The sequence below is a fragment of the Hyperolius riggenbachi genome, chromosome 5 (genome assembly GCF_040937935.1).
Source record: "Hyperolius riggenbachi isolate aHypRig1 chromosome 5, aHypRig1.pri, whole genome shotgun sequence".
Taxonomy (NCBI): Eukaryota; Metazoa; Chordata; class Amphibia; order Anura; family Hyperoliidae; genus Hyperolius; species Hyperolius riggenbachi.
The window spans coordinates 56,608,319-56,631,725 of NC_090650.1; the positions used below are offsets into that span (position 1 = coordinate 56,608,319).

At 47.3% G+C, this 23,407-nt stretch overlaps 1 protein-coding gene across 2 annotated transcripts in view; it reads left to right on the forward strand.

The window, feature by feature from the left end:
- The window catches only part of ODAD2 (outer dynein arm docking complex subunit 2), a 226,279-nt gene that overhangs the window by 169,707 nt on the left and 33,165 nt on the right, over positions 1 to 23,407 (forward strand). For both annotated transcript variants that reach the window (XM_068235726.1, XM_068235727.1), the window contains exon 18: positions 9,368 to 9,556. In XM_068235726.1, the coding sequence (XP_068091827.1) occupies positions 9,368 to 9,556 (189 nt within the window). The remainder of the gene's footprint in view (positions 1 to 9,367; positions 9,557 to 23,407) is intronic.

Below are 23,407 nucleotides of genomic sequence, written 5' to 3' on the forward strand. Positions count from 1 at the left end.
TGTTTTTGTGGCTACACTTGTTATGGGTGTGAAGATCACGATGGCCACACTTGTTTTATGACTCTTGTGAGATGGACCCCAAGGCTGCGAAGGGCACCAAGGGGAGATGAGGAAAGGGGTGTGACCATTGGGGATGCCCCATGAAAGTTTTGCTGGCAGGGCCCATGAATTGTAGTTAGGCCAGTAGCAGCAGTGCGCAATTGATGTCTCCCAAAGATCTGTACTGCATTGAGCAATAGAAAGCTAGAGTCTGCAGCAGTTGGACTGAGGCTGTAATTACGAATGATCGTTCTATTGACCGCTCCATCGATCCAAATTTCAGACCGATTTTTTTAGTCTTATGTGTTGATGGGCCCGAACAATCTTTCGGATTGATTGCAATGATAGGATCAGATGGTCGATCGTTCGGGAAATTAAGTTAATGGACATCTTAAAGGACCACTATCGCGTAAATTGTAAAATTTAAAATACTTGTAAACACATACAAATAAGAAGTCCGTTTCTTCCTGAGTAAAATGAGCCATAAATTACTTTTCTCCTATGTTGCTGTCACTTACAGTAAGTAGTAGAAATCTGAGAGGTTTTGGACAAGTCTATCTCCTCATGGGGGATTCTCAGGGTTTTGTTTAGTTAGTGAATGGCAGTGAATGGCAGTTGAACCATACAACTGTTAAAAAGGTGTGCAGCACGCAGGGAGGCTTGGCAGCATCATTGTATAAATCCTTTTCAGGGAATGTTTTTTATAAAGAATAAAAGCCTTGCTGGGAATCCCCAAAGAAGAGATGGACTAGTCCAAAACCTGTCGGTAATGTCAGATTTCTACTACCTACTGCAGGTGACAGCAACATAGGAGAAAAGTAATTTATGGCTCATTCTACTCTGGAAGAAACATACTTCTTTGTATGTGTTTACATGAATTTTAAATTTTTCGCAATAGTGGTCCTTTAAGTGTTGATGGGCCAGAACAATCATTCGGATTGATTGCAACGATAGGATCAGATGGTTGATTGTTCGGGAAATTAAATCATTGATGGACATATTAATATCAAACAGTGCAAAGTAGTGCAATCTGGAAGATATTGATCTTATACCTGATCTACCACTAATCGCATAGTGTATGGACACCAATACAGTGGTGCTTAAAGATTGCACTAGATATTATATTTGTATTTAGCATGCCATCTGCCAGTGTTAGCTAAATTTGACAAAAGAAAATGTGGATTGCCCAGCAAGCTCATGATGAACCAGAAATCCTAGGAGTGTATAAGGACCAAAAAGCCCTCTTACTAAAATGTGATTCAAGTCAGAAGTTTGCCTTCTTAAAACAGAAGGTATTTGCGATTATTCAGGTTGGAGTGAGCATATGATTTCTCCCATAATGCATCACTGCTGAATATGCACACCATCCCTTTGTTGTCCCTGAAAGCTAACCACACCTCCAGAACCGCTGGAATGCAATGATGTGTCATTAATGTGGCTCTATGGGGTAGGACTTGAAACACCCAGAGCTACAGATTGCCCAGCAAGCTCATGGGGTTCCAGAACTCCTAGGAGTGTGTAAGGGGTTGCAAAGGACCAAAAAGCCCTCTTACTAAAATGCTATGCAAAACAGAAGTGTGCCTTTTCTAAACAGAAGGTATTTGCCATTATTCAGGTTGGAGTGAGTATTTGAGGTGTCCCACGGTGCATCATTGCTGAATATGCAAATCATCACTTTGTTGTCCCTGAAAGCTAAACACACCCCCAGAACCGCTGGAATGCAATGATGTATCAGCCTGTTAATTGTTTAGAGCCAGACTAATCCAACATGCATGCAGATTGTTTCAGACTAGTTTATCCTCATCAGTGCATGGCTTGGATCAACAAGGCTCAATGGGATAGAACTAGAATCACCCAGAGTTACAGATTACCCAGCAAGCTCATGGTGAACCAGAACTCCTAGGAGTGTGGAAGGGGCTACAAAGGACCAAAAAGCCATCTTACCAAAAGGAAATTAAGATTTTCACACAGATGACTTTACTTTGGGTCAGTTTACTATACAGTCAATATTGAATTAGGAGACAGATTGTGAAATGTTATGCTATACTGTGGTTCCACAGTGAAGTGAAGCTATTGTTAAACTGGGACTCTTTTCCTCCCTTTGCTTACAAAGGACGGAGAAGAGGAGGAGGTAAGTGCTGGATTTAAAGCATTCAAGTCCTACGAAAGTGTCAAGGGTTTACATTTTAACTGCTAAATTTTCAGGGATTTTTTCTGTTGCTAAGTACAGCTGTCACTATAAGTACCCAAAGCTAGGAGGTCTGTAGCCACAGGTACTATTGAAGTTTGTGCAGCTTAGGCCCCGTTTACACTTAATCAGTTGCTCTAAGTTATAACTGAAAGAAAACTGATTGTCAAAGTAATGTCCATGTTTCCTATGGCACCTTTCACACTTAACGCGTTTTAACTGAAATCTTTTTCACAATACATTGCTATGGAAAAAACACGTACTAACGCATACCAATGCGTACTAACGCACACTAATTGATTAAGTGTAAACAGGGCCTTATTCAGAAGGTCCAGCCTTCTGTCTCCCAATCATCCTGCTCTCAGGTGCGAGACACAGGGAACAGGACAATACTCAGGCTGAATGTTGAGCTCGGCTGCTGAGATTAACAGCCTGGTATTCTGAATAAGCAAAACACGTTTCAGTGTTTCCAGCACATTACATCTGCTCCACACATTAGCCACCACTGTTATGGTCCCTACCTTTGAGCAAGTGATAGTGATAGGGGGGTGGAGGAGTGCACAAGAGGGGGAGGGTGGAGGAGTGCACAAGAGGGGGAGGGTGGAGGAGGGCACAAGAGGGGGAAGGAGGAGGAGCGCACAAGAGAGGGAGGGTGGAGGAGGGCACAAGAGGGGGAAGGAGGAGGAGCGCACAAGAGGGAGAGGGAGGAGGAGCGGACAAGAGGGGGAGGGTGGAGGAGCGCACAAGAGGGGGAGAGTGGAGGAGGGCACAAGAGGGGGAGGGTGGAGGAGCGCACAAGAAGGGGAGGGAGGAGGAGCGCACAAGAGGGGGAGGGTGGAGTAGGGCACAAGAAAGGGAGGGTGGAGGAGCACACAAGAGGGGGAGGGTGGAGGAGGGCACAAGAGGGGGAAGGAGGAGGAGCGCACAAGAGAGGGAGGGTGGAGGAGGGCACAAGAGGGGGAAGGAGGAGGAGCGCACAAGAGAGGGAGGGTGGAGGAGCACACAAGAGGGGGAGGGTGGAGGAGCGCACAAGAGGGGGTGGAGGAGCGCACAAAAGGGGGAGGGTGGAGGAGCACACAAGAGGGGGAGGGTGGAGGAGCGCACAAGAGGGGGTGGAGGAGCGCACAAGAGGGGAAGGGTGGAGGAGCGCACAAGAGGGGGTGGAGGAGCGCGCAAGAGGGGGAGGGTGGAGGAGCGCACAAGAGGGGGAGGGAGGAAAAGGGCACAAGAGGGGGAAGGAGGATAAGTGGGCCACAATCATAGGGTAGCGGGGGCTATTATTATGCCACTGGTCACAAAGGGAAAAAAGGAAGATTACTCCCAGGCATGGTCGGAATAGCCGATTTCCGTTTCCGGCACAATTCCGCATTCCGACATATAGAAATTCCGTTACCGTTCCATTCCGACGGTATACCGGGTCAGTTCCACGGAATTCCGTCGGAAAAATTTTAAAATCTCTCTCTCTCTCTTCCATCCAATGCAGTAGGGAATTGCAGATTTTCAAAACAGCTTATATACCATAGCTGGGATTTGAACCCAGAACCTAGTGTGTAGTAGGTATCTGTCTTACCCTCTAGACCATGACCCACACTACATGCTAAAGCTGCCGGTAGCATAAACCATACTTCCATTATGATCAATTCGATAGAAAAAGTAGCATGATTAAGGATTTGTACTTTTTGAAAAGCATGCTTATTTATATACCATAGCTGGGATTTGAACCCAGAACCTAGTGTGTAGTAGGTATCTGTCTTACCCTCTAGACCATGACCCACACTACATGCTAAAGCTGCCGGTAGCATAAACCATACTTCCATTATGATCAATTCGATAGAAAAAGTAGCATGATTAAGGATTTGTACTTTTTGAAAAGCATGCTTATTTATATACCATAGCTGGGATTTGAACCCAGAACCTAGTGTGTAGTAGGTATCTGTCTTACCCTCTAGACCATGACCCACACTACATGCTAAAGCTGCCGGTAGCATAAACCATACTTCCATTATGATCAATTCGATAGAAAAAGTAGCATGATTAAGGATTTGTACTTTTTGAAAAGCATGCTTATTTATATACCATAGCTGGGATTTGAACCCAGAACCTAGTGTGTAGTAGGTATCTGTCTTACCCTCTAGACCATGACCCACACTACATGCTAAAGCTGCCGGTAGCATAAACCATACTTCCATTATGATCAATTCGATAGAAAAAGTAGCATGATTAAGGATTTGTACTTTTTGAAAAGCATGCTTATTTATATACCATAGCTGGGATTTGAACCCAGAACCTAGTGTGTAGTAGGTATCTGTCTTACCCTCTAGACCATGACCCACACTACATGCTAAAGCTGCCGGTAGCATAAACCATACTTCCATTATGATCAATTCGATAGAAAAAGTAGCATGATTAAGGATTTGTACTTTTTGAAAAGCATGCTTATTTATATACCATAGCTGGGATTTGAACCCAGAACCTAGTGTGTAGTAGGTATCTGTCTTACCCTCTAGACCATGACCCACACTACATGCTAAAGCTGCCGGTAGCATAAACCATACTTCCATTATGATCAATTCGATAGAAAAAGTAGCATGATTAAGGATTTGTACTTTTTGAAAAGCATGCTTATTTATATACCATAGCTGGGATTTAAACCCAGAACCTAGTGTGTAGTAGGTATCTGTCTTACCCTCTAGACCATGACCCACACTACATGCTAAAGCTGCCGGTAGCATAAACCATACTTCCATTATGATCAACTCGATAGAAAAAGTAGCATGATTAAGGATTTGTACTTTTTGAAAAGCATGCTTATTTATATACCATAGCTGGGATTTGAACCCAGAACCTAGTGTGTAGTAGGTATCTGTCTTACCCTCTAGACCATGACCCACACTACATGCTAAAGCTGCCGGTAGCATAAACCATACTTCCATTATGATCAATTCGATAGAAAAAGTAGCATGATTAAGGATTTGTACTTTTTGAAAAGCATGCTTATTTATATACCATAGCTGGGATTTGAACCCAGAACCTAGTGTGTAGTAGGTATCTGTCTTACCCTCTAGACCATGACCCACACTACATGCTAAAGCTGCCGGTAGCATAAACCATACTTCCATTATGATCAACTCGATAGAAAAAGTAGCATGATTAAGGATTTGTACTTTTTGAAAAGCATGCTTATTTATATACCATAGCTGGGATTTGAACCCAGAACCTAGTGTGTAGTAGGTATCTGTCTTACCCTCTAGACCATGACCCACACTACATGCTAAAGCTGCCGGTAGCATAAACCATACTTCCATTATGATCAATTCGATAGAAAAAGTAGCATGATTAAGGATTTGTACTTTTTGAAAAGCATGCTTATTTATATACCATAGCTGGGATTTGAACCCAGAACCTAGTGTGTAGTAGGTATCTGTCTTACCCTCTAGACCATGACCCACACTACATGCTAAAGCTGCCGGTAGCATAAACCATACTTCCATTATGATCAACTCGATAGAAAAAGTAGCATGATTAAGGATTTGTACTTTTTGAAAAGCATGCTTATTTATATACCATAGCTGGGATTTGAACCCAGAACCTAGTGTGTAGTAGGTATCTGTCTTACCCTCTAGACCATGACCCACACTACATGCTAAAGCTGCCGGTAGCATAAACCATACTTCCATTATGATCAATTCGATAGAAAAAGTAGCATGATTAAGGATTTGTACTTTTTGAAAAGCATGCTTATTTATATACCATAGCTGGGATTTGAACCCAGAACCTAGTGTGTAGTAGGTATCTGTCTTACCCTCTAGACCATGACCCACACTACATGCTAAAGCTGCCGGTAGCATAAACCATACTTCCATTATGATCAATTCGATAGAAAAAGTAGCATGATTAAGGATTTGTACTTTTTGAAAAGCATGCTTATTTATATACCATAGCTGGGATTTGAACCCAGAACCTAGTGTGTAGTAGGTATCTGTCTTACCCTCTAGACCATGACCCACACTACATGCTAAAGCTGCCGGTAGCATAAACCATACTTCCATTATGATCAATTCGATAGAAAAAGTAGCATGATTAAGGATTTGTACTTTTTGAAAAGCATGCTTATTTATATACCATAGCTGGGATTTGAACCCAGAACCTAGTGTGTAGTAGGTATCTGTCTTACCCTCTAGACCATGACCCACACTACATGCTAAAGCTGCCGGTAGCATAAACCATACTTCCATTATGATCAATTCGATAGAAAAAGTAGCATGATTAAGGATTTGTACTTTTTGAAAAGCATGCTTATTTATATACCATAGCTGGGATTTGAACCCAGAACCTAGTGTGTAGTAGGTATCTGTCTTACCCTCTAGACCATGACCCACACTACATGCTAAAGCTGCCGGTAGCATAAACCATACTTCCATTATGATCAATTCGATAGAAAAAGTAGCATGATTAAGGATTTGTACTTTTTGAAAAGCATGCTTATTTATATACCATAGCTGGGATTTGAACCCAGAACCTAGTGTGTAGTAGGTATCTGTCTTACCCTCTAGACCATGACCCACACTACATGCTAAAGCTGCCGGTAGCATTAACCATACTTCCATTATGATCAATTCGATAGAAAAAGTAGCATGATTAAGGATTTGTACTTTTTGAAAAGCATGCTTATTTATATACCATAGCTGGGATTTGAACCCAGAACCTAGTGTGTAGTAGGTATCTGTCTTACCCTCTAGACCATGACCCACACTACATGCTAAAGCTGCCGGTAGCATAAACCATACTTCCATTATGATCAATTCGATAGAAAAAGTAGCATGATTAAGGATTTGTACTTTTTGAAAAGCATGCTTATATACCATAGCTGGGATTTGAACCCAGGACCTAGTGTGTAGTAGGTACTGTCTTACCCTCTAGACCAGGGGTCCCCAAACATTTTGGGTTGAGGGCCGGGTCAACATACTTCAGACCGCTGGTGGGCCGGAGTAAACATAAAATGATGTAGAAGTCTTTGCGGACCAGACAGTGAAGCATACCCAGGTGACAATCTGCAAGCCAATTGGACAGCAGTGTCACCTGATGTGGAATTTGATTGGAAACCAGCAAAATTTCTGCTTTCTGGCTTCCATGTGGATGGGGGGTGCTGCACTGCTATTCCATATGTGGACCACCAATATTTAAAGATGTAGCTGACTGCATTTATAAGCAATACATTTTCTGTGTGGGGGGCCGGTAAGAAAGCCTTAGGGGGCCACATTCGGCCCGCGGGCCTTAGTTTGAGGACCACTGCTCTAGACCATCAACCACACTCAGGGCCAGGCTTTAGCATGTAGTGTGGTCAGAGGTGGGACAAGGTCCTTCAGCACCCAAGGCTGAGACAGCAAAGTGCGCCCCCCCATCCCTCCCACCCCAGCTGTCACACACTGATTGCTATTACACTAAGAGGTGCCCCAGCCCCCCCCCCCCCACCCCCAACACCTTAATCTCTACTTATCTGGCTTGCTGTCGCTGCCATGTATCACCTTTTCTTATTTCTTTCTGCTTCAAACACAATTGGGAATGACAGCTGAATGAATTGTGCACCCCCTCCTACACTGCGCCCTGAGGCTGCAGCCTCTCCAGCCTCAGCCTTACTAGTGGGTAAGACAGATACCTACTTCCATGCAGTGTGGTTCATGGTCTAGAGGGTAAGACAGATACCTACTACACACTAGGTCCTGGGTTCAAATCCCAGCTATGGTATATAAATAAGCATGCTTTTCAAAAAGTACAAATCCTTAATCATGCTACTTTTTCTATCGAATTGATCATAATGGAAGTATGGTTTATGCTACCGGCAGCTTTAGCATGTAGTGTGGGTCATGGTCTAGAGGGTAAGACAGATACCTACTACACACTAGGTTCTGGGTTCAAATCCCAGCTATGGTATATAAGCTGTTTTGAAAATCTGCAATTCCCTACTGTGATGGATGGATGGATGGAGGAGGAGGAGGAGAGAGATTTTTTTATGTAATTCCGTCGGAATTATAAAATTTCCGCGGAATTCCGTTTGAGAGGTATAGGAATTCCGATTTGACTACCGGAATCGGAATTGACCTAATTCCGGCCGGAATCACGGAATTTATAATTCCGCGGAATTTTCCGAGCATCCCTAATTACTCCTATAAAAGTACACTGTACATCCACAAATGGTTTAAGCTTTGTACACAGTAAATTATTGGCAGATGTGTCCCCTAGAGGTGGCTGGATAGCATACTGGTTAAAGGGAACCTGAAGCGAGAAGTATACAGAGGCTGCCATATTTATGTTGCCTGGTAGCCCTGCTGTTCTATTTGGCTGCAGTAGTGTCTGAATCACAACAAAAACAAACATGCACCTGATCTGATGCATGCTTGTTCAGGGTCTATGGCTAAAAGTATTAGAGGCAAAGGATCAGCAGGACAGCCAAGCAATTGGTATTGCTTAAAAGGAAATAAATCATTCTCACTTCAGATGTCCTTTAAGGGCACTGCTTCTGACACAGAAGACCAGGGTTTGAATCCTGTTCAGTAAGAAATCCTTGGGCAAGACTCCCTAACACTGCAGGGTGGCCTGCCTGCAGCTCTCAAGCACTTTGAGTCAGACAGGAGAAAAGCGCTATACAAATGTTAACATTATAATTATTACCTATCTAGCATGTGTGCAGTTAGGCACATAGTACAGTTGTTTTTTTTTAGATGCTGGGATGACATGCCAATATCATAAAATGAGTTAGGTATGTATAGCGCAGTACTGTGGTCAGAGCTGTGTTTGCAGGGGCGTAGCAATAGCCGTAGCAGCTGCTATGGGGCCCTGGAGCATTGGGGCCCAGGTGGTACTTAATGTATTCACCATTAACTTTCTTGTGTTTATCCACCTTCTGACTTTGTCTCAGTGCCCATGAACTATGCGCAGCGTTAGTTGCATGAGAATGTAAATTTCTGTAGGGTAGAGAGCAGGTGGCATTGCTTAAGTGTGCCTACATCTGAGGGCCCCATTACATTTTTGCTATGGGGTCCCATGATCTCTAGCTATGCCAGTGTCTATTTAAATACATTTTAAAACCCATTTATTAGAAGTTCACCAACACTGCAGCTAATGCCTCTATTTTCCCATCAGGATGCTGGAGAAATGGTCCGTTCATTTGTTGGTGGGTTAGAACTGATTGTAAATCTGCTGAAGTCTGAGAACAGGGAGGTTCTAGCCAGCGTCTGTGCAGCCATCACCAATATAGCCAAAGATGAGGAAAATCTAGCAGTGATAACAGATCATGGGGTGGTGCCTCTGTTATCTGCACTGGCCAATACGGTAAGTCTCTGTAATTACATGTATACAGAAAAAATGCGCTGTGTAAAGTGCTGCAAGAGGGGAGCAGTTACCCCTATGACATCATGTCTCAATTGTTACTTAACCCCACGGATTTAGATTTAGATGCCCAGTGTGACTGTTTCAGCTTTTGTCCAGTAATCTGTGTACCTGTGCTGGTAAATCATGCCACAAAAGATGCCACAATTTATTATTATTGTTATTATTATTACTGTTATTATTATTACTGACTCTACATCTTCAGGTTAAGTATTAGGCCCCAGTGATGCTCGGATACCCCTTTTTATTATTTGAGTTAGGTCGAATTCGAATAGTAAATTATTCGAGTTAGGTCGAATATTCGAGTCGCATATTTTTTATGTTTCAAAGTTTTTATTGAAAATTTTGAAAATTTTACATTAACAGCGGACAACAAGAGGGTAAGAGGGAAAGCTCTTATAAAACAAGATTTTGTACACAGGGTGATCATAGATAACAAAACGGTCATATAACTTGAAAGAGTCGCATATTTTTTACTATTCGATTCGACCTCGGTATTCGAGCTCACGATTCAAGTCAATATTCGAGCTCATTATTCGAGCTGACTATTCGAATTGGCCTTAAATAGCTTCCAACACTTGTTTTGGGGGTGAATGATGCAAGAAACATCCTTTTTTCCAAGTAACAGCAGCAAGTGATTATGTGGGGATGTTCCTTTAAAAAAACAAAAAACAGTTTGAATGAGAAGGTGTGTCCAAAGTTCTGTTCAGTACTGTATATACTTCTTCTTCTTCTTTATCTTCTATATCTTCTTCTTCTTCTTCTATATCTTCTTCTTCTTCTATATCTTCTTCTTCTTTATCATCTTCTTATTCATCTTCTTCTTCTATTTCTTCTATATCTTCTTCTTCTATTTCTTCTATATCTTCTTCTTCTATATCTTCTTCTTCTTCTTCTTCTTCTTCTTCTATATCTTCTTCTTCTATATCTTCTTCTTCTTCTATATCTTCTTCTTCTATAGCTTCTTCTTCTTCTTTTTCTATATCTTCTTCTTCTTCTTTTTCTATATCTTCTTCTTCTTCTTCTTCTTCTTCTATATCTTCTTCTTCTTCTTCTTCTATATCTTCTTCTTCTATATCTTCTTCTTCTATATCTTCTTCTTCTTCTTCTTCTATATCTTCTTCTTCTTTATCATCTTCTTCTTCATCTTCTTCTTCTATTTCTTCTATACCTTCTTCTTCTATTTCTTCTATATCTTCTTATTATTATTATTATTAATCTTCTTCTATATCTTCTTCTTCTTCTTCTATATCTTCTTCTTCTTCTTCTTCTTTTATATCTTCTTCTTCTTCTTCTTTTTCTATATCTTCTTCGTCTTCTTCTTCTTCTTCTTTTTCTATATCTTCTTCTTCTTCTATATCTTCTTCTTCTTCTTCTTCACTTCTTTCTCTTCTACAGTGGTGTGAAAAACTATTTGCCCCCTTCCTGATTTCTTATTCTTTTGCATGTTTGTCACACTTAAATGTTTCTGCTCATCAAAAACCGTTAACTATTAGTCAAAGATAACATATTTGAACACAAAATGCAGTTTTAAATGATGGTTTTTATTATTTAGTGAGAAAAAAACTCAAAACCTACATGGCCCTGTGTGAAAAAGAAATTGCCCCCTGAACCTAATAACTGGTTGGGCCACCCTTAGCAGCAATAACTGCAATCAAGCGTTTGCGATAACTTGCAACGAGTCTTTTACAGCGCTCTGGAGGAATTTTGGCCCACTCATCTTTGCAGAATTGTTGTAATTCAGCTTTATTTGAGGGTTTTCTAGCATGAACCGCCTTTTTAAGGTCATGCCACAACATCTCAATAGGATTCAGGTCAGGACTTTGACTAGGCCACTCCAAAGTCTTCATTTTGTTTTTCTTCAGCCATTCAGAGGTGGATTTGCTGGTGTGTTTTGGGTCATTGTCCTGCTGCAGCACCCAAGATCACTTCAGCTTCAGTTGACGAACAGAGGGCCGGACATTCTCCTTCAGGATTTTTTGGTAGACAGTAGAATTCATGGTTCCATCTATCACAGCAAGCCTTCCAGGTCCTAAAGCAGCAAAACAACCCCAGACCATCACACTACCACCACCATAATTTACTGTTGGTATGATGTTCTTTTGCTGAAATGCTGTGTTTCTTCTACGCCAGATGTAATGGGACACGCACCTTCCAAAAAGTTCAACTTTTGTCTCGTCGGTCCACAAGGTATTTTCCCAAAAGTCTTGGCAATCATTGAGATGTTTTTAAGCAAAATTGAGACGAGCCTTAATGTTCTTTTTGCTTAAAAGTGGTTTGCGCCTTGGATATCTGCCATGCAGGCCGTTTTGGCCCAGTCTCTTTCTTATGGTGGAGTCGTGAACACTGACCTTAATTGAGGCAAGTGAGGCCTGCAGTTCTTTAGATGTTGTCTTGGGGTCTTTTGTGACCTCTCGGATGAGTTTTCTCTGCGCTCTTGGGGTAATTTTGGTCTGCCGGCCACTCCTGGAAAGGTTCATCACTGTTCCATGTTTTTGCCATTTGTGGATAATGGCTCTCACTGTGGTTCGCTGGAGTCCCAAAGCTTTAGAAATGGCTTTATAACCTTTACCAGACTGATAGATCTCAATTACAGTACTTTTGTTCTCATTTGTTCCTGAATTTCTTTGGATCTTGGCATGTCTAGCTTTTGAGGTGCTTTTGGTCTACTACTCTGTGTCAGATAGCTCCTATTTAAGTGATTTCCTGATTGAAACAGGTGTGGCAGTAATCAGGCCTGGGGGTGACTACAGAAATTAAACTCAGGTGTGATAAACCAAAGTTAAGTTATTTTTTAACAAGGGGGGCAATCACTTTTTCACACAGGGCGATGTAGATTTGGAGTTTTTTTTCTCACTAAATAATAAAAATCGTCATTTAAAACTGCATTTTGTGTTCAATTATGTTATCTTTGACTAATAGTTAACGGGTTTTGATGAGCAGAAACATTTAAGTGTGACAAACATGCAAAAGAATAACAAATCAGGAAGGGGGCAAATAGTTTTTCACACCACTGTATATCTTTTTTCTTTTTCCTTTTATTTTTCTTCCTCTTATTATTATTATTCTTATAATTTATTTTTTTTAAAGAAGTACAGCTATTTTTGAGCGTAATAAATAGCTGGTGGCGCATGGTGGAAACGCCATTGTATGTGCTCCCTGGCAGTGGAAACACACAGACAGCAGGAGGTAAATTCAACAGCAGGAGGAGGAGGAGGATGAGAGTGTGGCAGCAGGCAGTCAATGAGGCAGGCAGCGAGACATAATAGGCTGTGGTACCTAGCGGTGGTACCAGGCCGTTAATACACAGCATGAGGTTCCAGACAGCGGTCGTGAAGCCAACATCATGTCCAATACACAACTGGGACATCACAGTTTTCAACCCGGACACCTCTAAAAATAACTTTAAAACAAAAACATGGAGCGCTCCATAGTGCATTAACATAAAAACTTCTTTATTCCGCAATTTAAAAGTTATACTCACAAGATATGTGATAAAGATTCGCTTATCAGCGGCAAGCCCCTCTGCTTAACTCCCCGGCGGCTAAGACACTCGCACTGTGGCCAGCAGCGCGGTCCGATGGTTTCCGTAGCTCGTCTCTAGGGGGTGGCTTACTCTGGACGTGCTTGTAGCGTCATTACGCGTTTCGGCGCTCTGCGCCTTTGTCAGATCTTCGTCACACACCCCTGAGAGCGGAGCTGAGCCGTGCATTGGAATATAAGGACAGCAAGGATTGGTGGAACTGTTTTGAGACCAGGATTCGAGCGCAGGGGTTTTTTGTGGACCTCTGAAAATAATATCACAAAGTATTAAAAAGTATATATATTTTTTTTTTTAAAGAAATGCAGCTATTTTTGAGCGTAATAGCTGGTGGCGCATGGTGGAAGCGCCATTGTATGTGCTCCCTGGCAGTGGAAACACACAGACAGCAGGAGGTAAATTCAGCAGCAGGAGGAGGATGAGTGTGTGGCAGCAGGCAGTCAATGAGGCAGGAAGCGTGACATAATAGCCCTGGTACCTAGCGGTGGTACCAGGGCGTAAATACACAGCATGAGGTCCCAGACAGCGGTCGTGCAGCACACATCGTGTCCAATACACAACTGGGACAACACAGTTTTCAACCCGGGCACCTCAGAAAAATTAAACTTTTTTTTTTATTTTTTTAAAGGTAAATATACAGGCAGGCAGCTATTGTTAGACGTAATAGCTGGTTGCAGAGTGGCAGCAGAAGGTAATTCTGTGTACCCTGGCAGTGGGAAACACAGACAGACAGCAGCAGCAGGAGGAATGGAGGAGTGTGAGTGTGGCAGCAGGCAGGCAGCGTGACATAATAGCCCTGGTACCTAGCGGTGATACCAGGGCTGTAAATAAACACAACAGGAGGTCCCAGACAGCGGTCGTGCAGCCCACATCATGTCCAATACACAACTGGGACAACACAGTTTTCAACCCGGGCACCTCAGAAAAATTAAACCTTTTTTTTTATTTTTTTTTTAAAGGTAAATATACAGGCAGGCAGCTATTGTTGGACGTAATAGCTGGTTGCAGAGTGGCAGCAGAAGGTAATTCTGTGTACCCTGGCAGTGGGAAACACAGACAGACAGCAGCAGGAGGAATGGAGGAGTAGTGTGAGTGTGGCAGCAGGCAGGCAGCGTGACATAATAGCCCTGGTACCTAGCGGTGATACCAGGGCTGTAAATAAACACAACAGGAGGTCCCAGACAGCGGTCGTGCAGCCCACATCATGTCCAATACACAACTGGGACAACACAGTTTTCAACCTGGGCACCTCGGGAAAATTAAACCTTTTTTTTTTATTTATTTTTTTAGAGGTAAATATACAGGCAGGCAGCTATTGTTGGACGTAATAGCTGGTTGCAGAGTGGCAGCAGAAGGTAATTCTGTGTACCCTGGCAGTGGGAAACACAGACAGACAGCAGCAGCAGGAGGAATGGAGGAGTAGTGTGAGTGTGGCAGCAGGCAGGCAGCGTGACATAATAGCCCTGGTACCTAGCGGTGATACCAGGGCTGTAAATAAACACAACAGGAGGTCCCAGACAGCGGTCGTGCAGCCCACATCATGTCCAATACACAACTGGGACAACACAGTTTTCAACCCGGGCACCTCAGAAAAATTAAACCTTTTTTTTAATTTTTTTTTAAAGGTAAATATATAGGCAGGCAGCTATTGTTGGACGTAATAGCTGGTTGCAGAGTGGCAGCAGAAGGTAATTCTGTGTACCCTGGCAGTGGGAAACACAGACAGACAGCAGCAGGAGGAATGGAGGAGTAGTGTGAGTGTGGCAGCAGGCACGCAGCGTGACATAATAGCCCTGGTACCTAGCGGTGATACCAGGGCTGTAAGTAAACACAACAGGAGGTCCCAGACAGCGGTCGTGCAGCCCACATCGTGTCCAATACACAACTGGGACAACACAGTTTTCAACCCGGGCACCTCAGAAAAATTAAACCTTTTTTTTTATTTTTTTATTTTTTTTTACAGCAACTTACACATATAGCTATTGTTGGACATAATAGCTGGTGGCAGAGTGGCAGCAGAAGGTAATTCTGTGTACCCTGGCAGTGGGAAACACAGACAGACAGCAGAAGGGCAGTACACAGCAGCCCACTGTAGGTGTAAAATGTGTGGCTGCAGGCGACGTAATAGTCAAAATGAACCAGGCTGGCTTAGTGAGCAGGAGCCAGGAGGTGGTAAAGGGTGGTAAGGCATATTAACGATGGTTCCGGCAGCCACTTCATGTCCCCCTCTCGCCGACAACAGGGGCCAGGAACTCGCCTTCCACCCACGCCTGGTTCATCTTGAGAAACATCAGTCTGTCCACAGACTTTTGAGACAGATGTGAGCGTTTCTCTGTGACCACGCCACCAGCTGCACTGAAGCAGCGCTCGGACAGCACGCTGGAAGGGGGACAGGACAGCACTTCCAGGGCGTACTGCGCCAGCTCGCTCCAGATCTCCAGGCGCTTGACCCAATACTCCATGAGATCAACGGGCATCGCTGTCAAGCCCGCTGTAGGACCCCATGTAGTCAGCCACCATGCGGGTCAGGCGCTGGCTTTGACTGGAGGAGGATGCTGCTGCATGCACCTCCTCTCTAGTCACTGCTGGAGCCTCTACAGTCCTGTAGAGCTCGTTGCTGAGAGACAGCAGGTCTGTGGTGCGCTTGCTGCTGGATGCAGGCACCTGCTGCTGCCTCTGTGCTGGCTGGACAGTGGGGGTGGAAGACTGGGGGATGGCTTCCTCCAAGCGCTCAACAAGGGCCTGCTGCAAGCTCCTTATTTGTTGCGCTGGGTCTCCTCCTGCAGGAGGCAGGAACTGGCTCAACTTCCCCTTGAGGCGTGTGTCCAACATCATGCTGATCCAGATACCCTCCCTCTGCTTCATCTGGATCACCCTGGGGTCCCTGCGCTGGCACGTCAGCATGTGCGCTGCCATTGGGAAGAGGCGGGACACGTGTGCTGGCACATTGACGGCAGTGCTGTCCTCATCCTCCTCCTCTGCCTCCTCAGCCTCATCCTCTCTCCACCCCCGCACCAACTCAGCTGCGCTGTGCTGATCCCCCTCATCAGCAGCAAGGTCAGGGACCTCCACCAAGTCCTCCTCCCCCTCAGACGTGGACTGTGCAGCTGCATGCCGCTCCTGCTGGGTCGCTCCCTGTTCCAGCAAAGCATCGAGGGCCCTGTTCAGCAGACAAACCAGGGGCACCCACTCGCACACCATAGCATGGTCCCTGCTCACCATGTTGGTGGCCTGCAGAAAGGGAGCCAGCACTAAGCACACCTGCTGCATGTGTCCCCAGTCGTCATCGGGGACGATGGACGGGATGTTGCTGGTCTTGTCCCTTTTCTGAGCGGCGGACACAGTGGCCAGGGCAAGGTACTGGTTGACAGCGTGCTTCTGTTCAACCAGACGCTCCAACATCCAGCGAGTTGGATCGTCAAGGATCAGCCAATGGCGTGGAAGCTCCAGCTCCTTTTGCACGTCTTCCAGGCTCGCAGAGGCTGCAGGCGAGCGCCGGAAGTGACGCACAACATTCCTTGCCATTTCCAGCAGTTCGTCCATCCCCTGGTAGGTGCGCAAGAACTTCTGCACCACCAGGTTCAGCACGTGGGCAAGACAGGGGATGTGGGTCAGGTTTCCCCTGCCGATTGCAGCAACCAGATTGGCCCCATTGTCGGCCACCACCTCTCCGACTCTGAGGCCTCTGGGGGTCAGCCAACTCCTCTCCTGCTCCTGGAGTTTGGCCAACACATGGGTTGCCGTCAGTTTGGTCTTCCCAAGGCTGACCAACTGCAGCAGCGCTTGGCAGTGGCGTGGCTTCATGCTGCTGCTGAGGCGGGGGCTTTGGCCAGGTGTGCCGGAGGATGGCAGAGGATCGGAGGAACCTGCTGCAGTTCCCCTGACCCTGCGGGGTGGCACCACCCACTGTGTTGCTGCTGCTTCTGTGCTGCTGCTCTCCCATCCTCACCCCCTTCCACCAAGCTGACCCAGTTGACAGTGAAGGACAGGTAGTGGCCTGTCCCGAAGCGGCTGCTCCAGGAGTCCATGGTGACGTGGACCCTTTCACCAACCGCGTGCTCCAGCCCTCGCTCCACATTGGCCATCACAAAGCGGTGCAGTGCAGGCATGACCTTGCGGGCGAAGAAGTGTCTGCTGGGGAGCTGCCAGTCTTGAGCTGCACAAGCAAGCAGTGCACGCATGTCGCTCCCCTCCTGCACGAGCGTGTACGGCAGGAGTTGGGAGCACATGGCCCATGCCAGCAAGCCGTTCAGCTGCCGCACGCGACGGCTGCTGGGAAACAGAGCCCTAACCACCCCCTGGAAGGACTCGCTCAAAAGGCTCTGGCGTCGCCATTTGCTAGCACGGGAATCAGCGGAGACAACAGAGGAGGCCACTGAGGACTGGCTGCCAGAACAGGCCTCAGTGTCGGCGGCAGGAGTTGCAGAGGGGGGAGGAGCAGTGCGTTTCCGCACTCCTGCTGGTGGTGCTGGAGGAGCAGGAGGGCGGGTGGCTGCTGTTGCTGCTGCTGCTGCTGAAGGCTGTGCAGTGGTGGGTGTGGTGCCACTGCCAGCGCCAGATGCCTTCAGCCTCTTGAACTCCTCATGCTGGTGGTAATGTTTAGCAGCAAGATGGTTCAGAAGAGAGGTGGTGCTGTACTTTAAGGGGTCTGCACCTCTGCTCAGCTTCCGCTGACAGTGGTTACAAGTGGCGTACTTGCTGTCAACTGTGGGCATGGTGAAAAATTGCCAGATTGGTGACGTGAAAGCCCCCCTACGGACTGGAGCCGCTGCTGCCTGTCTCCCTGCGGTGGTTGGGGGGGGGGGGCCTTGGGTGTGGCTGGTGGTGGTACTCTCAGATGCTGCTGCTGCTGAGCCTGAGACACCAGCAGGCTGTGGGACCTGCCTACTGCTGCCAATGCTTGCAATGATGCGCCTCCTTGGAAGGCCCACAAGCGCATCCTCCTCCTCCTCCTCAGAGCTGCTGCTGATGACATCCCCAGGAGCTGGTGGCACCCAGTCTTTGTCCGTCACCCTGTCATCATCATCATCCTCCCCCTCCTGAAACATGTCCTGCTGGGATGATAACCCCCCAAACTCCTCTCCTGATGCATGGATGGGCTGCTTGACTGTTGCCACAGTCTTGCTGTCCAATCCCTCCTCCCCAAAGTGCCCATCAGCATCTCCTCCTCAAAATCGCCAACAACAGCAGACAAATCCCTCATGATGCCTGCGGTCAAAATACTGCTGAATGACAGGTCGTCAACTTGTGACGGTGAACTGGCCTCCTCCCCAGGCCCTGCTGGGCGGCTGCTGCGAACAGGGATGGTGGTGGTGGTGGTGGTGAGGGTGGAGGCCTCGGATGCACAGCTGATGGCGGGCTGCTCATCCTCCGTCATCAGTTGCATCACAGTGGCTGCATCCTTTTCCTCAATGGGACGTTTCCGACCCGGCTGGAGGAAAATAGGAGCAGGTACTACACGCTGCTGCTGCGTCTCTGCAGCGTGAGTTGCAAATGGTCCTGCTGGGCACTCAAGGCGTCCACGGCCAGTGGCTATAGGCGGAATGTTAGCCACTGACGCAGCTGCTGCTGCTGCGGAACTGTGCATGGTGGCGCAGCTTGCCACATTGCTGCTCCCTCTCCTCCTGATTCCCTTGCTGCCCTTCCCCTTGCCCAAACCGTGCTGGCTGCCACTTCCAGACATCTTAGATGTTTTTGGCGTAAACAAAAAAGTTTTTTAAAAGGGCGGGTGAAAAAGTGGGGTACTTTAATGGAGTGGGTTGGTGGGTGAGGTGACACTAATCACTAAGTGATTAGATCGCTAAGTGATTACTAGTACAGTACAAATACAAAATACAATAATCAGTAATCAGTGAGTGTGAACAGTGAACAGTGAGTGTGTCCCCTAGTACACTAGTACAACTAGAAAATACAATAATCAATCAGTAGTAATCAGATTCAGTAGAAGGAAATAGAGTGTGTGTACTGTACACTACAGACAGTGCACGCACACACACACGCAGGAGCTATGAACAGTGACAGTGAGTGTCCCTAGTACAGTACAACTACAAAATACAATCATCAGTAGTAAAGGACAAGACAGGGTAGAATACACAGCACAAACACAGGTATAGATGAGAAATAAACAGACGACAGGAGGACAGCTGCCCACACAGGCAAGGCCCTGAGGCCTAAAGCTGTAAGCTTGCCTGCAGCAGCAGCTGTCTCTATGTAACACACAAGCTACTAACTAAAATACAATCTCTATCTAGCTAACAACAATATAGGTGTGTATAGGAGGTGTATGTGAGCAAAAACGCTAGGTGATTGACCACAATAGAGCACTTGCTAAGCCAAAGCACAAAGGAGCAGATCTCTCTCTGTATAAGTCTCAAGCAAGGACGAAAAAACCTGACATGGCGGCCGCTATTTATAGGGTAGGGGCTGGCCAGGGTCCCCCTCTGTAATTGGCTGCTGTCAGAGGGCCTGGAAGCCCTCTGATTGGCTCCAAGGACATCAATCTGGGCTATGACGCTATTCGAGCTCGGTATTCGAGCTCGAATACCGCTGTTTGCTCGAATAGCTCGAATAGTGAATGGGCTATTCGAGTTCACTCGAATAGCCCATTCGAATAGCTGCAGCTATTCGAGCTCGAATACCGAGCTCGAATAGCTGAAAAATAGCTCGAATATTCGAGCTACTCGAATATTCGAGCTCTGCTGAGCAAGCCTGTTAGGCCCCATTCACACTTAAAAGCGCAAAACGCCGGCGATTTTTGCCAGCGTATTGCGGGAGTGATTTTTCCACGATTTCACGTGGAAAAAATCACTGGACCGTGCAGCGATTTCTCCGTGATCGTGTTTGGCGCTTCTATAGCACTGAAACCCGATCACCGGAAATCGCATGAAAATGGTGCAGGCTACGTGTTTGCGTTTGCCGATTTGCATTAATCGCCGGCGATTAATGCAAATTGCCCAAGTGAGAACAGGCCCATAGATTTCTAGTGCACTAGCGCTTGATCGTTTTCCCGAAATCGCCGGCAAAACGCTCTAGTGTGAATGGGCCCTTAAAGAGAAGCTTCAGCCTAAACAAACATACTGTCATTAAAGGGACACTGTAGGGGGGTCGTGGGAAAAGGAGTTGAAGTTACCCGGGGCTTCTAATGGTCCCCCGCAGACATCCTGTGCCCGCGCAGCCACTCACCGATGCTCCGGCCCCGCCTCCGGTTCACTTCTAGAATTTCAGACTTTAAAGTCAGAAAACCACTGCGCCTGGGTTGCCATGTCCACGATCCCACTGATGTCACCAGGAGTGTATTGCGCAGGCCCAGTATGGTCTGTGCCTGCGCCGTGGGCTCCTGGTGACATCAGGGGAAGCGAGGACACGGCAACGCAGGCGCAGTGGTTTTCTGGCTTTAAAGTCTGAAATTCCAGAAGTGAACCGGATGGGGGGGCCGGAGCATCGGTGAGTGGCTGCGCGGCCACAGGATGTCTGCGGGGGACGATTAGAAGCCCCGGGTAAGTTCAACTCATTTTCCCCCAACCCCCCTACAGTATCCCTTTAAGTTAAATTAGTTATGTTAATTCAGTGGTGCCCAACCTTTTTTGGCCCGAGGGCCGAACATTAAATCAAGAAAAATCTCGAGGGCCGGAACACATGCATACAAATTTTCGATGTAAAACTTTAAACGTTTTTCTAGTAACAGTTAACATGGTGTTGGAAATGGAAAGAAAACGACAATATAAGAATTTTTGTACTCACCATTTGATGCACATTTTCTTAATGAGAAGTTTGCGGCTGTTTTTCAGAAACCAATTTCTGGATATTTGGCTCCAAATTTGTAACATTTATTCTTAATACAGAATGAAGATGATCATCTGTGATGCGAGAACGTGAGCCAGTTTCTGTGTGGGGCTGCCCGCTCTGTGTGGGGCTGAGGGGGCTGTCTGCTCTGTGTGGGGCTGAGGGGGCTGTCTGCTCTGTGTGGGGCTGAGGGGGCTGTCAGCTCTGTGTGGGGCTGAGGGGGCTGTCAGCTCTGTGTGGGGCTGCCCTGTCTGTGTGGGGCTGAGGGGGCTGTTAGCTCTGTGTGGGGCTGAGGGGGCTGTCAGCTCTGTGTGGGGCTGAGGGGGCTGCCCTGTCTGTGTGGGGCTGAGTGGGCTGCCCTGTCTGTGTGGGACTGAGGAGGCTGCCCTGTCTCTGTGGGGCTGAGGAGGCTGCCCTGTCTGTGTGGGGCTGAGGAGGCTGTCTGCTCTGTGTGGGGCTGAGGGGGCTGTCAGCTCTGTGTGGGGCTGAGGGGGCTGTCAGCTCTGTGTGGGGCTGAGGGGGCTGTCAGCTCTGTGTGGGGCTGAGGGGGCTGTCAGCTCTGTGTGGGGCTGAGGGGGCTGTCAGTTCTGTGTGGGGCTGAGGAGGCTGCCCTGTCTGTGTGGGGCTGAGGGGGCTGCCCTGTCTGTGTGGGGCTGAGTGGGCTGCCCTGTCTGTGTGGGGCTGAGGAGGCTGCCCTGTCTGTGTGGGGCTGAGGAGGCTGCCCTGTCTCTGTGGGGCTGAGGAGGCTGCCCTGTCTGTGTGGGGCTGAGGAGGCTGCCCTGTCTGTGTGGGGCTGAGGAGGCTGCCCTGTCTGTGTGGGGCTGAGGAGGCTGCCCTGTCTGTGTGGGGCTGAGGAGGCTGCCCTGTCTGTGTGGGGCTGAGGAGGCTGCCCTGTCTGTGTGGGGCTGAGGAGGCTGCCCTGTCTGTGTGGGGCTGAGGAGGCTGCCCTGTCTGTGTGGGGCTGAGGAGGCTGCCCTGTCTGTGTGGGGCTGAGGAGGCTGCCCTGTCTGTGTGGGGCTGAGGAGGCTGCCCTGTCTGTGTGGGGCTGAGGAGGCTGCCCTGTCTGTGTGGGGCTGAGGAGGCTGCCCTGTCTGTGTGGGGCTGGGGAGGCTGCCCTGTCTGTGTGGGGCTGAGTGGGCTGCCCTGTCTGTGTGGGGCTGAGTGGGCTGCCCTGTCTGTGTGGGGCTGAGTGGGCTGCCCTGTCTGTGTGGGGCTGAGTGGGCTGCCCTGTCTGTGTGGGGCTGAGGAGGCTGCCCTGTCTGTGTGGGGCTGAGGAGGCTGCCCTGTCTGTGTGGGGCTGAGGAGGCTGCCCTGTCTGTGTGGGGCTGAGGAGGCTGCCCTGTCTGTGTGGGGCTGAGGAGGCTGCCCTGTCTGTGTGGGGCTGAGTGGGCTGCCTGCTTTGTGTGGGGCTGAGGAGGCTGCCCGAGGAGGAGAGGATCGGGTGGTATTGCGTAGTAAAGTATCGGCGTAGTCCTGCGCATACTTGAGAATGTGCTGGTATTCAGCCCCGGGTAGCGCTGGGATAGTTAGAAAGCCCCGCTCATTGGTTAGTGCAGGAACCTTCCTCCAATAGGAATCAGCCTAATTCCTATTGGAGGAAGGTTCCTGCACTAACCAATGAGCGAGGCTTTCTAACTATCCCAGCGCTACCCGGGGCTGAATACCAGCGTGTATGCGTGGGACTACGCCGATACTTTACTACGCAATACCACCCGATCCTCTACCCCTTCACGGGCAGCCTCCTCAGTCTCCCCCAGCCTCCCCCTCCGCAGGACACCGCCGCGCGGGCCACAGAAACTGGCCTCGCGGGCCACAAATGGCCCGCGGGCCGTAGGTTGGGCAAAGCTGTGTTAATTAAAATAGATAGGTAAGATAGTCTCTTACTCACACTGTTTTAAAAGAACAGGCAAATGTTTGATTTCATGATGACAGCCATCTTTTTTTGGTTGAAAGGAGGTGACAGGGAGCATGAGACACAGTTCCAACCGTCCTGAGTCCTGAGCACCTCTCCCAGTTGCTAGGCAATATGAATAACAACATAGGAAATCCCATCATGCTCTGCACAGCATCAGGGAAAAAAAGCCTGGGCTTTTTTTCTTTGATGGGTGGAGCTTAGCTAAAAATGCAGCTAAAAATGATGCTTTGGTAAGAAAAACAAAGTTCTAATGCTGTGAAACTGTTAAAGAAACACCAAGCCTTTTCAGTTCTGCTGAGTAGATTTTTAGTCCGGAGGTTCACTTTAAGGTTAAATTCTAGGATTTCAAGTCTCTTCTATCCCCCCCCCCCCTCCCACTGAGGGCGTTTTAGAAATCGCCCCAAAAGTGCTTGTGCAATGATTCCCTATGACAGTGTTCACATGTTTTTACTAAAATCGCAAACCTGCTACATGTACCATTTTCTGAGCGCTTTGGCTCAATGGAAGGTATAGGGAAATCGCAAAGCTCTTGAAAAAGCGCTTTGTATAACGATTT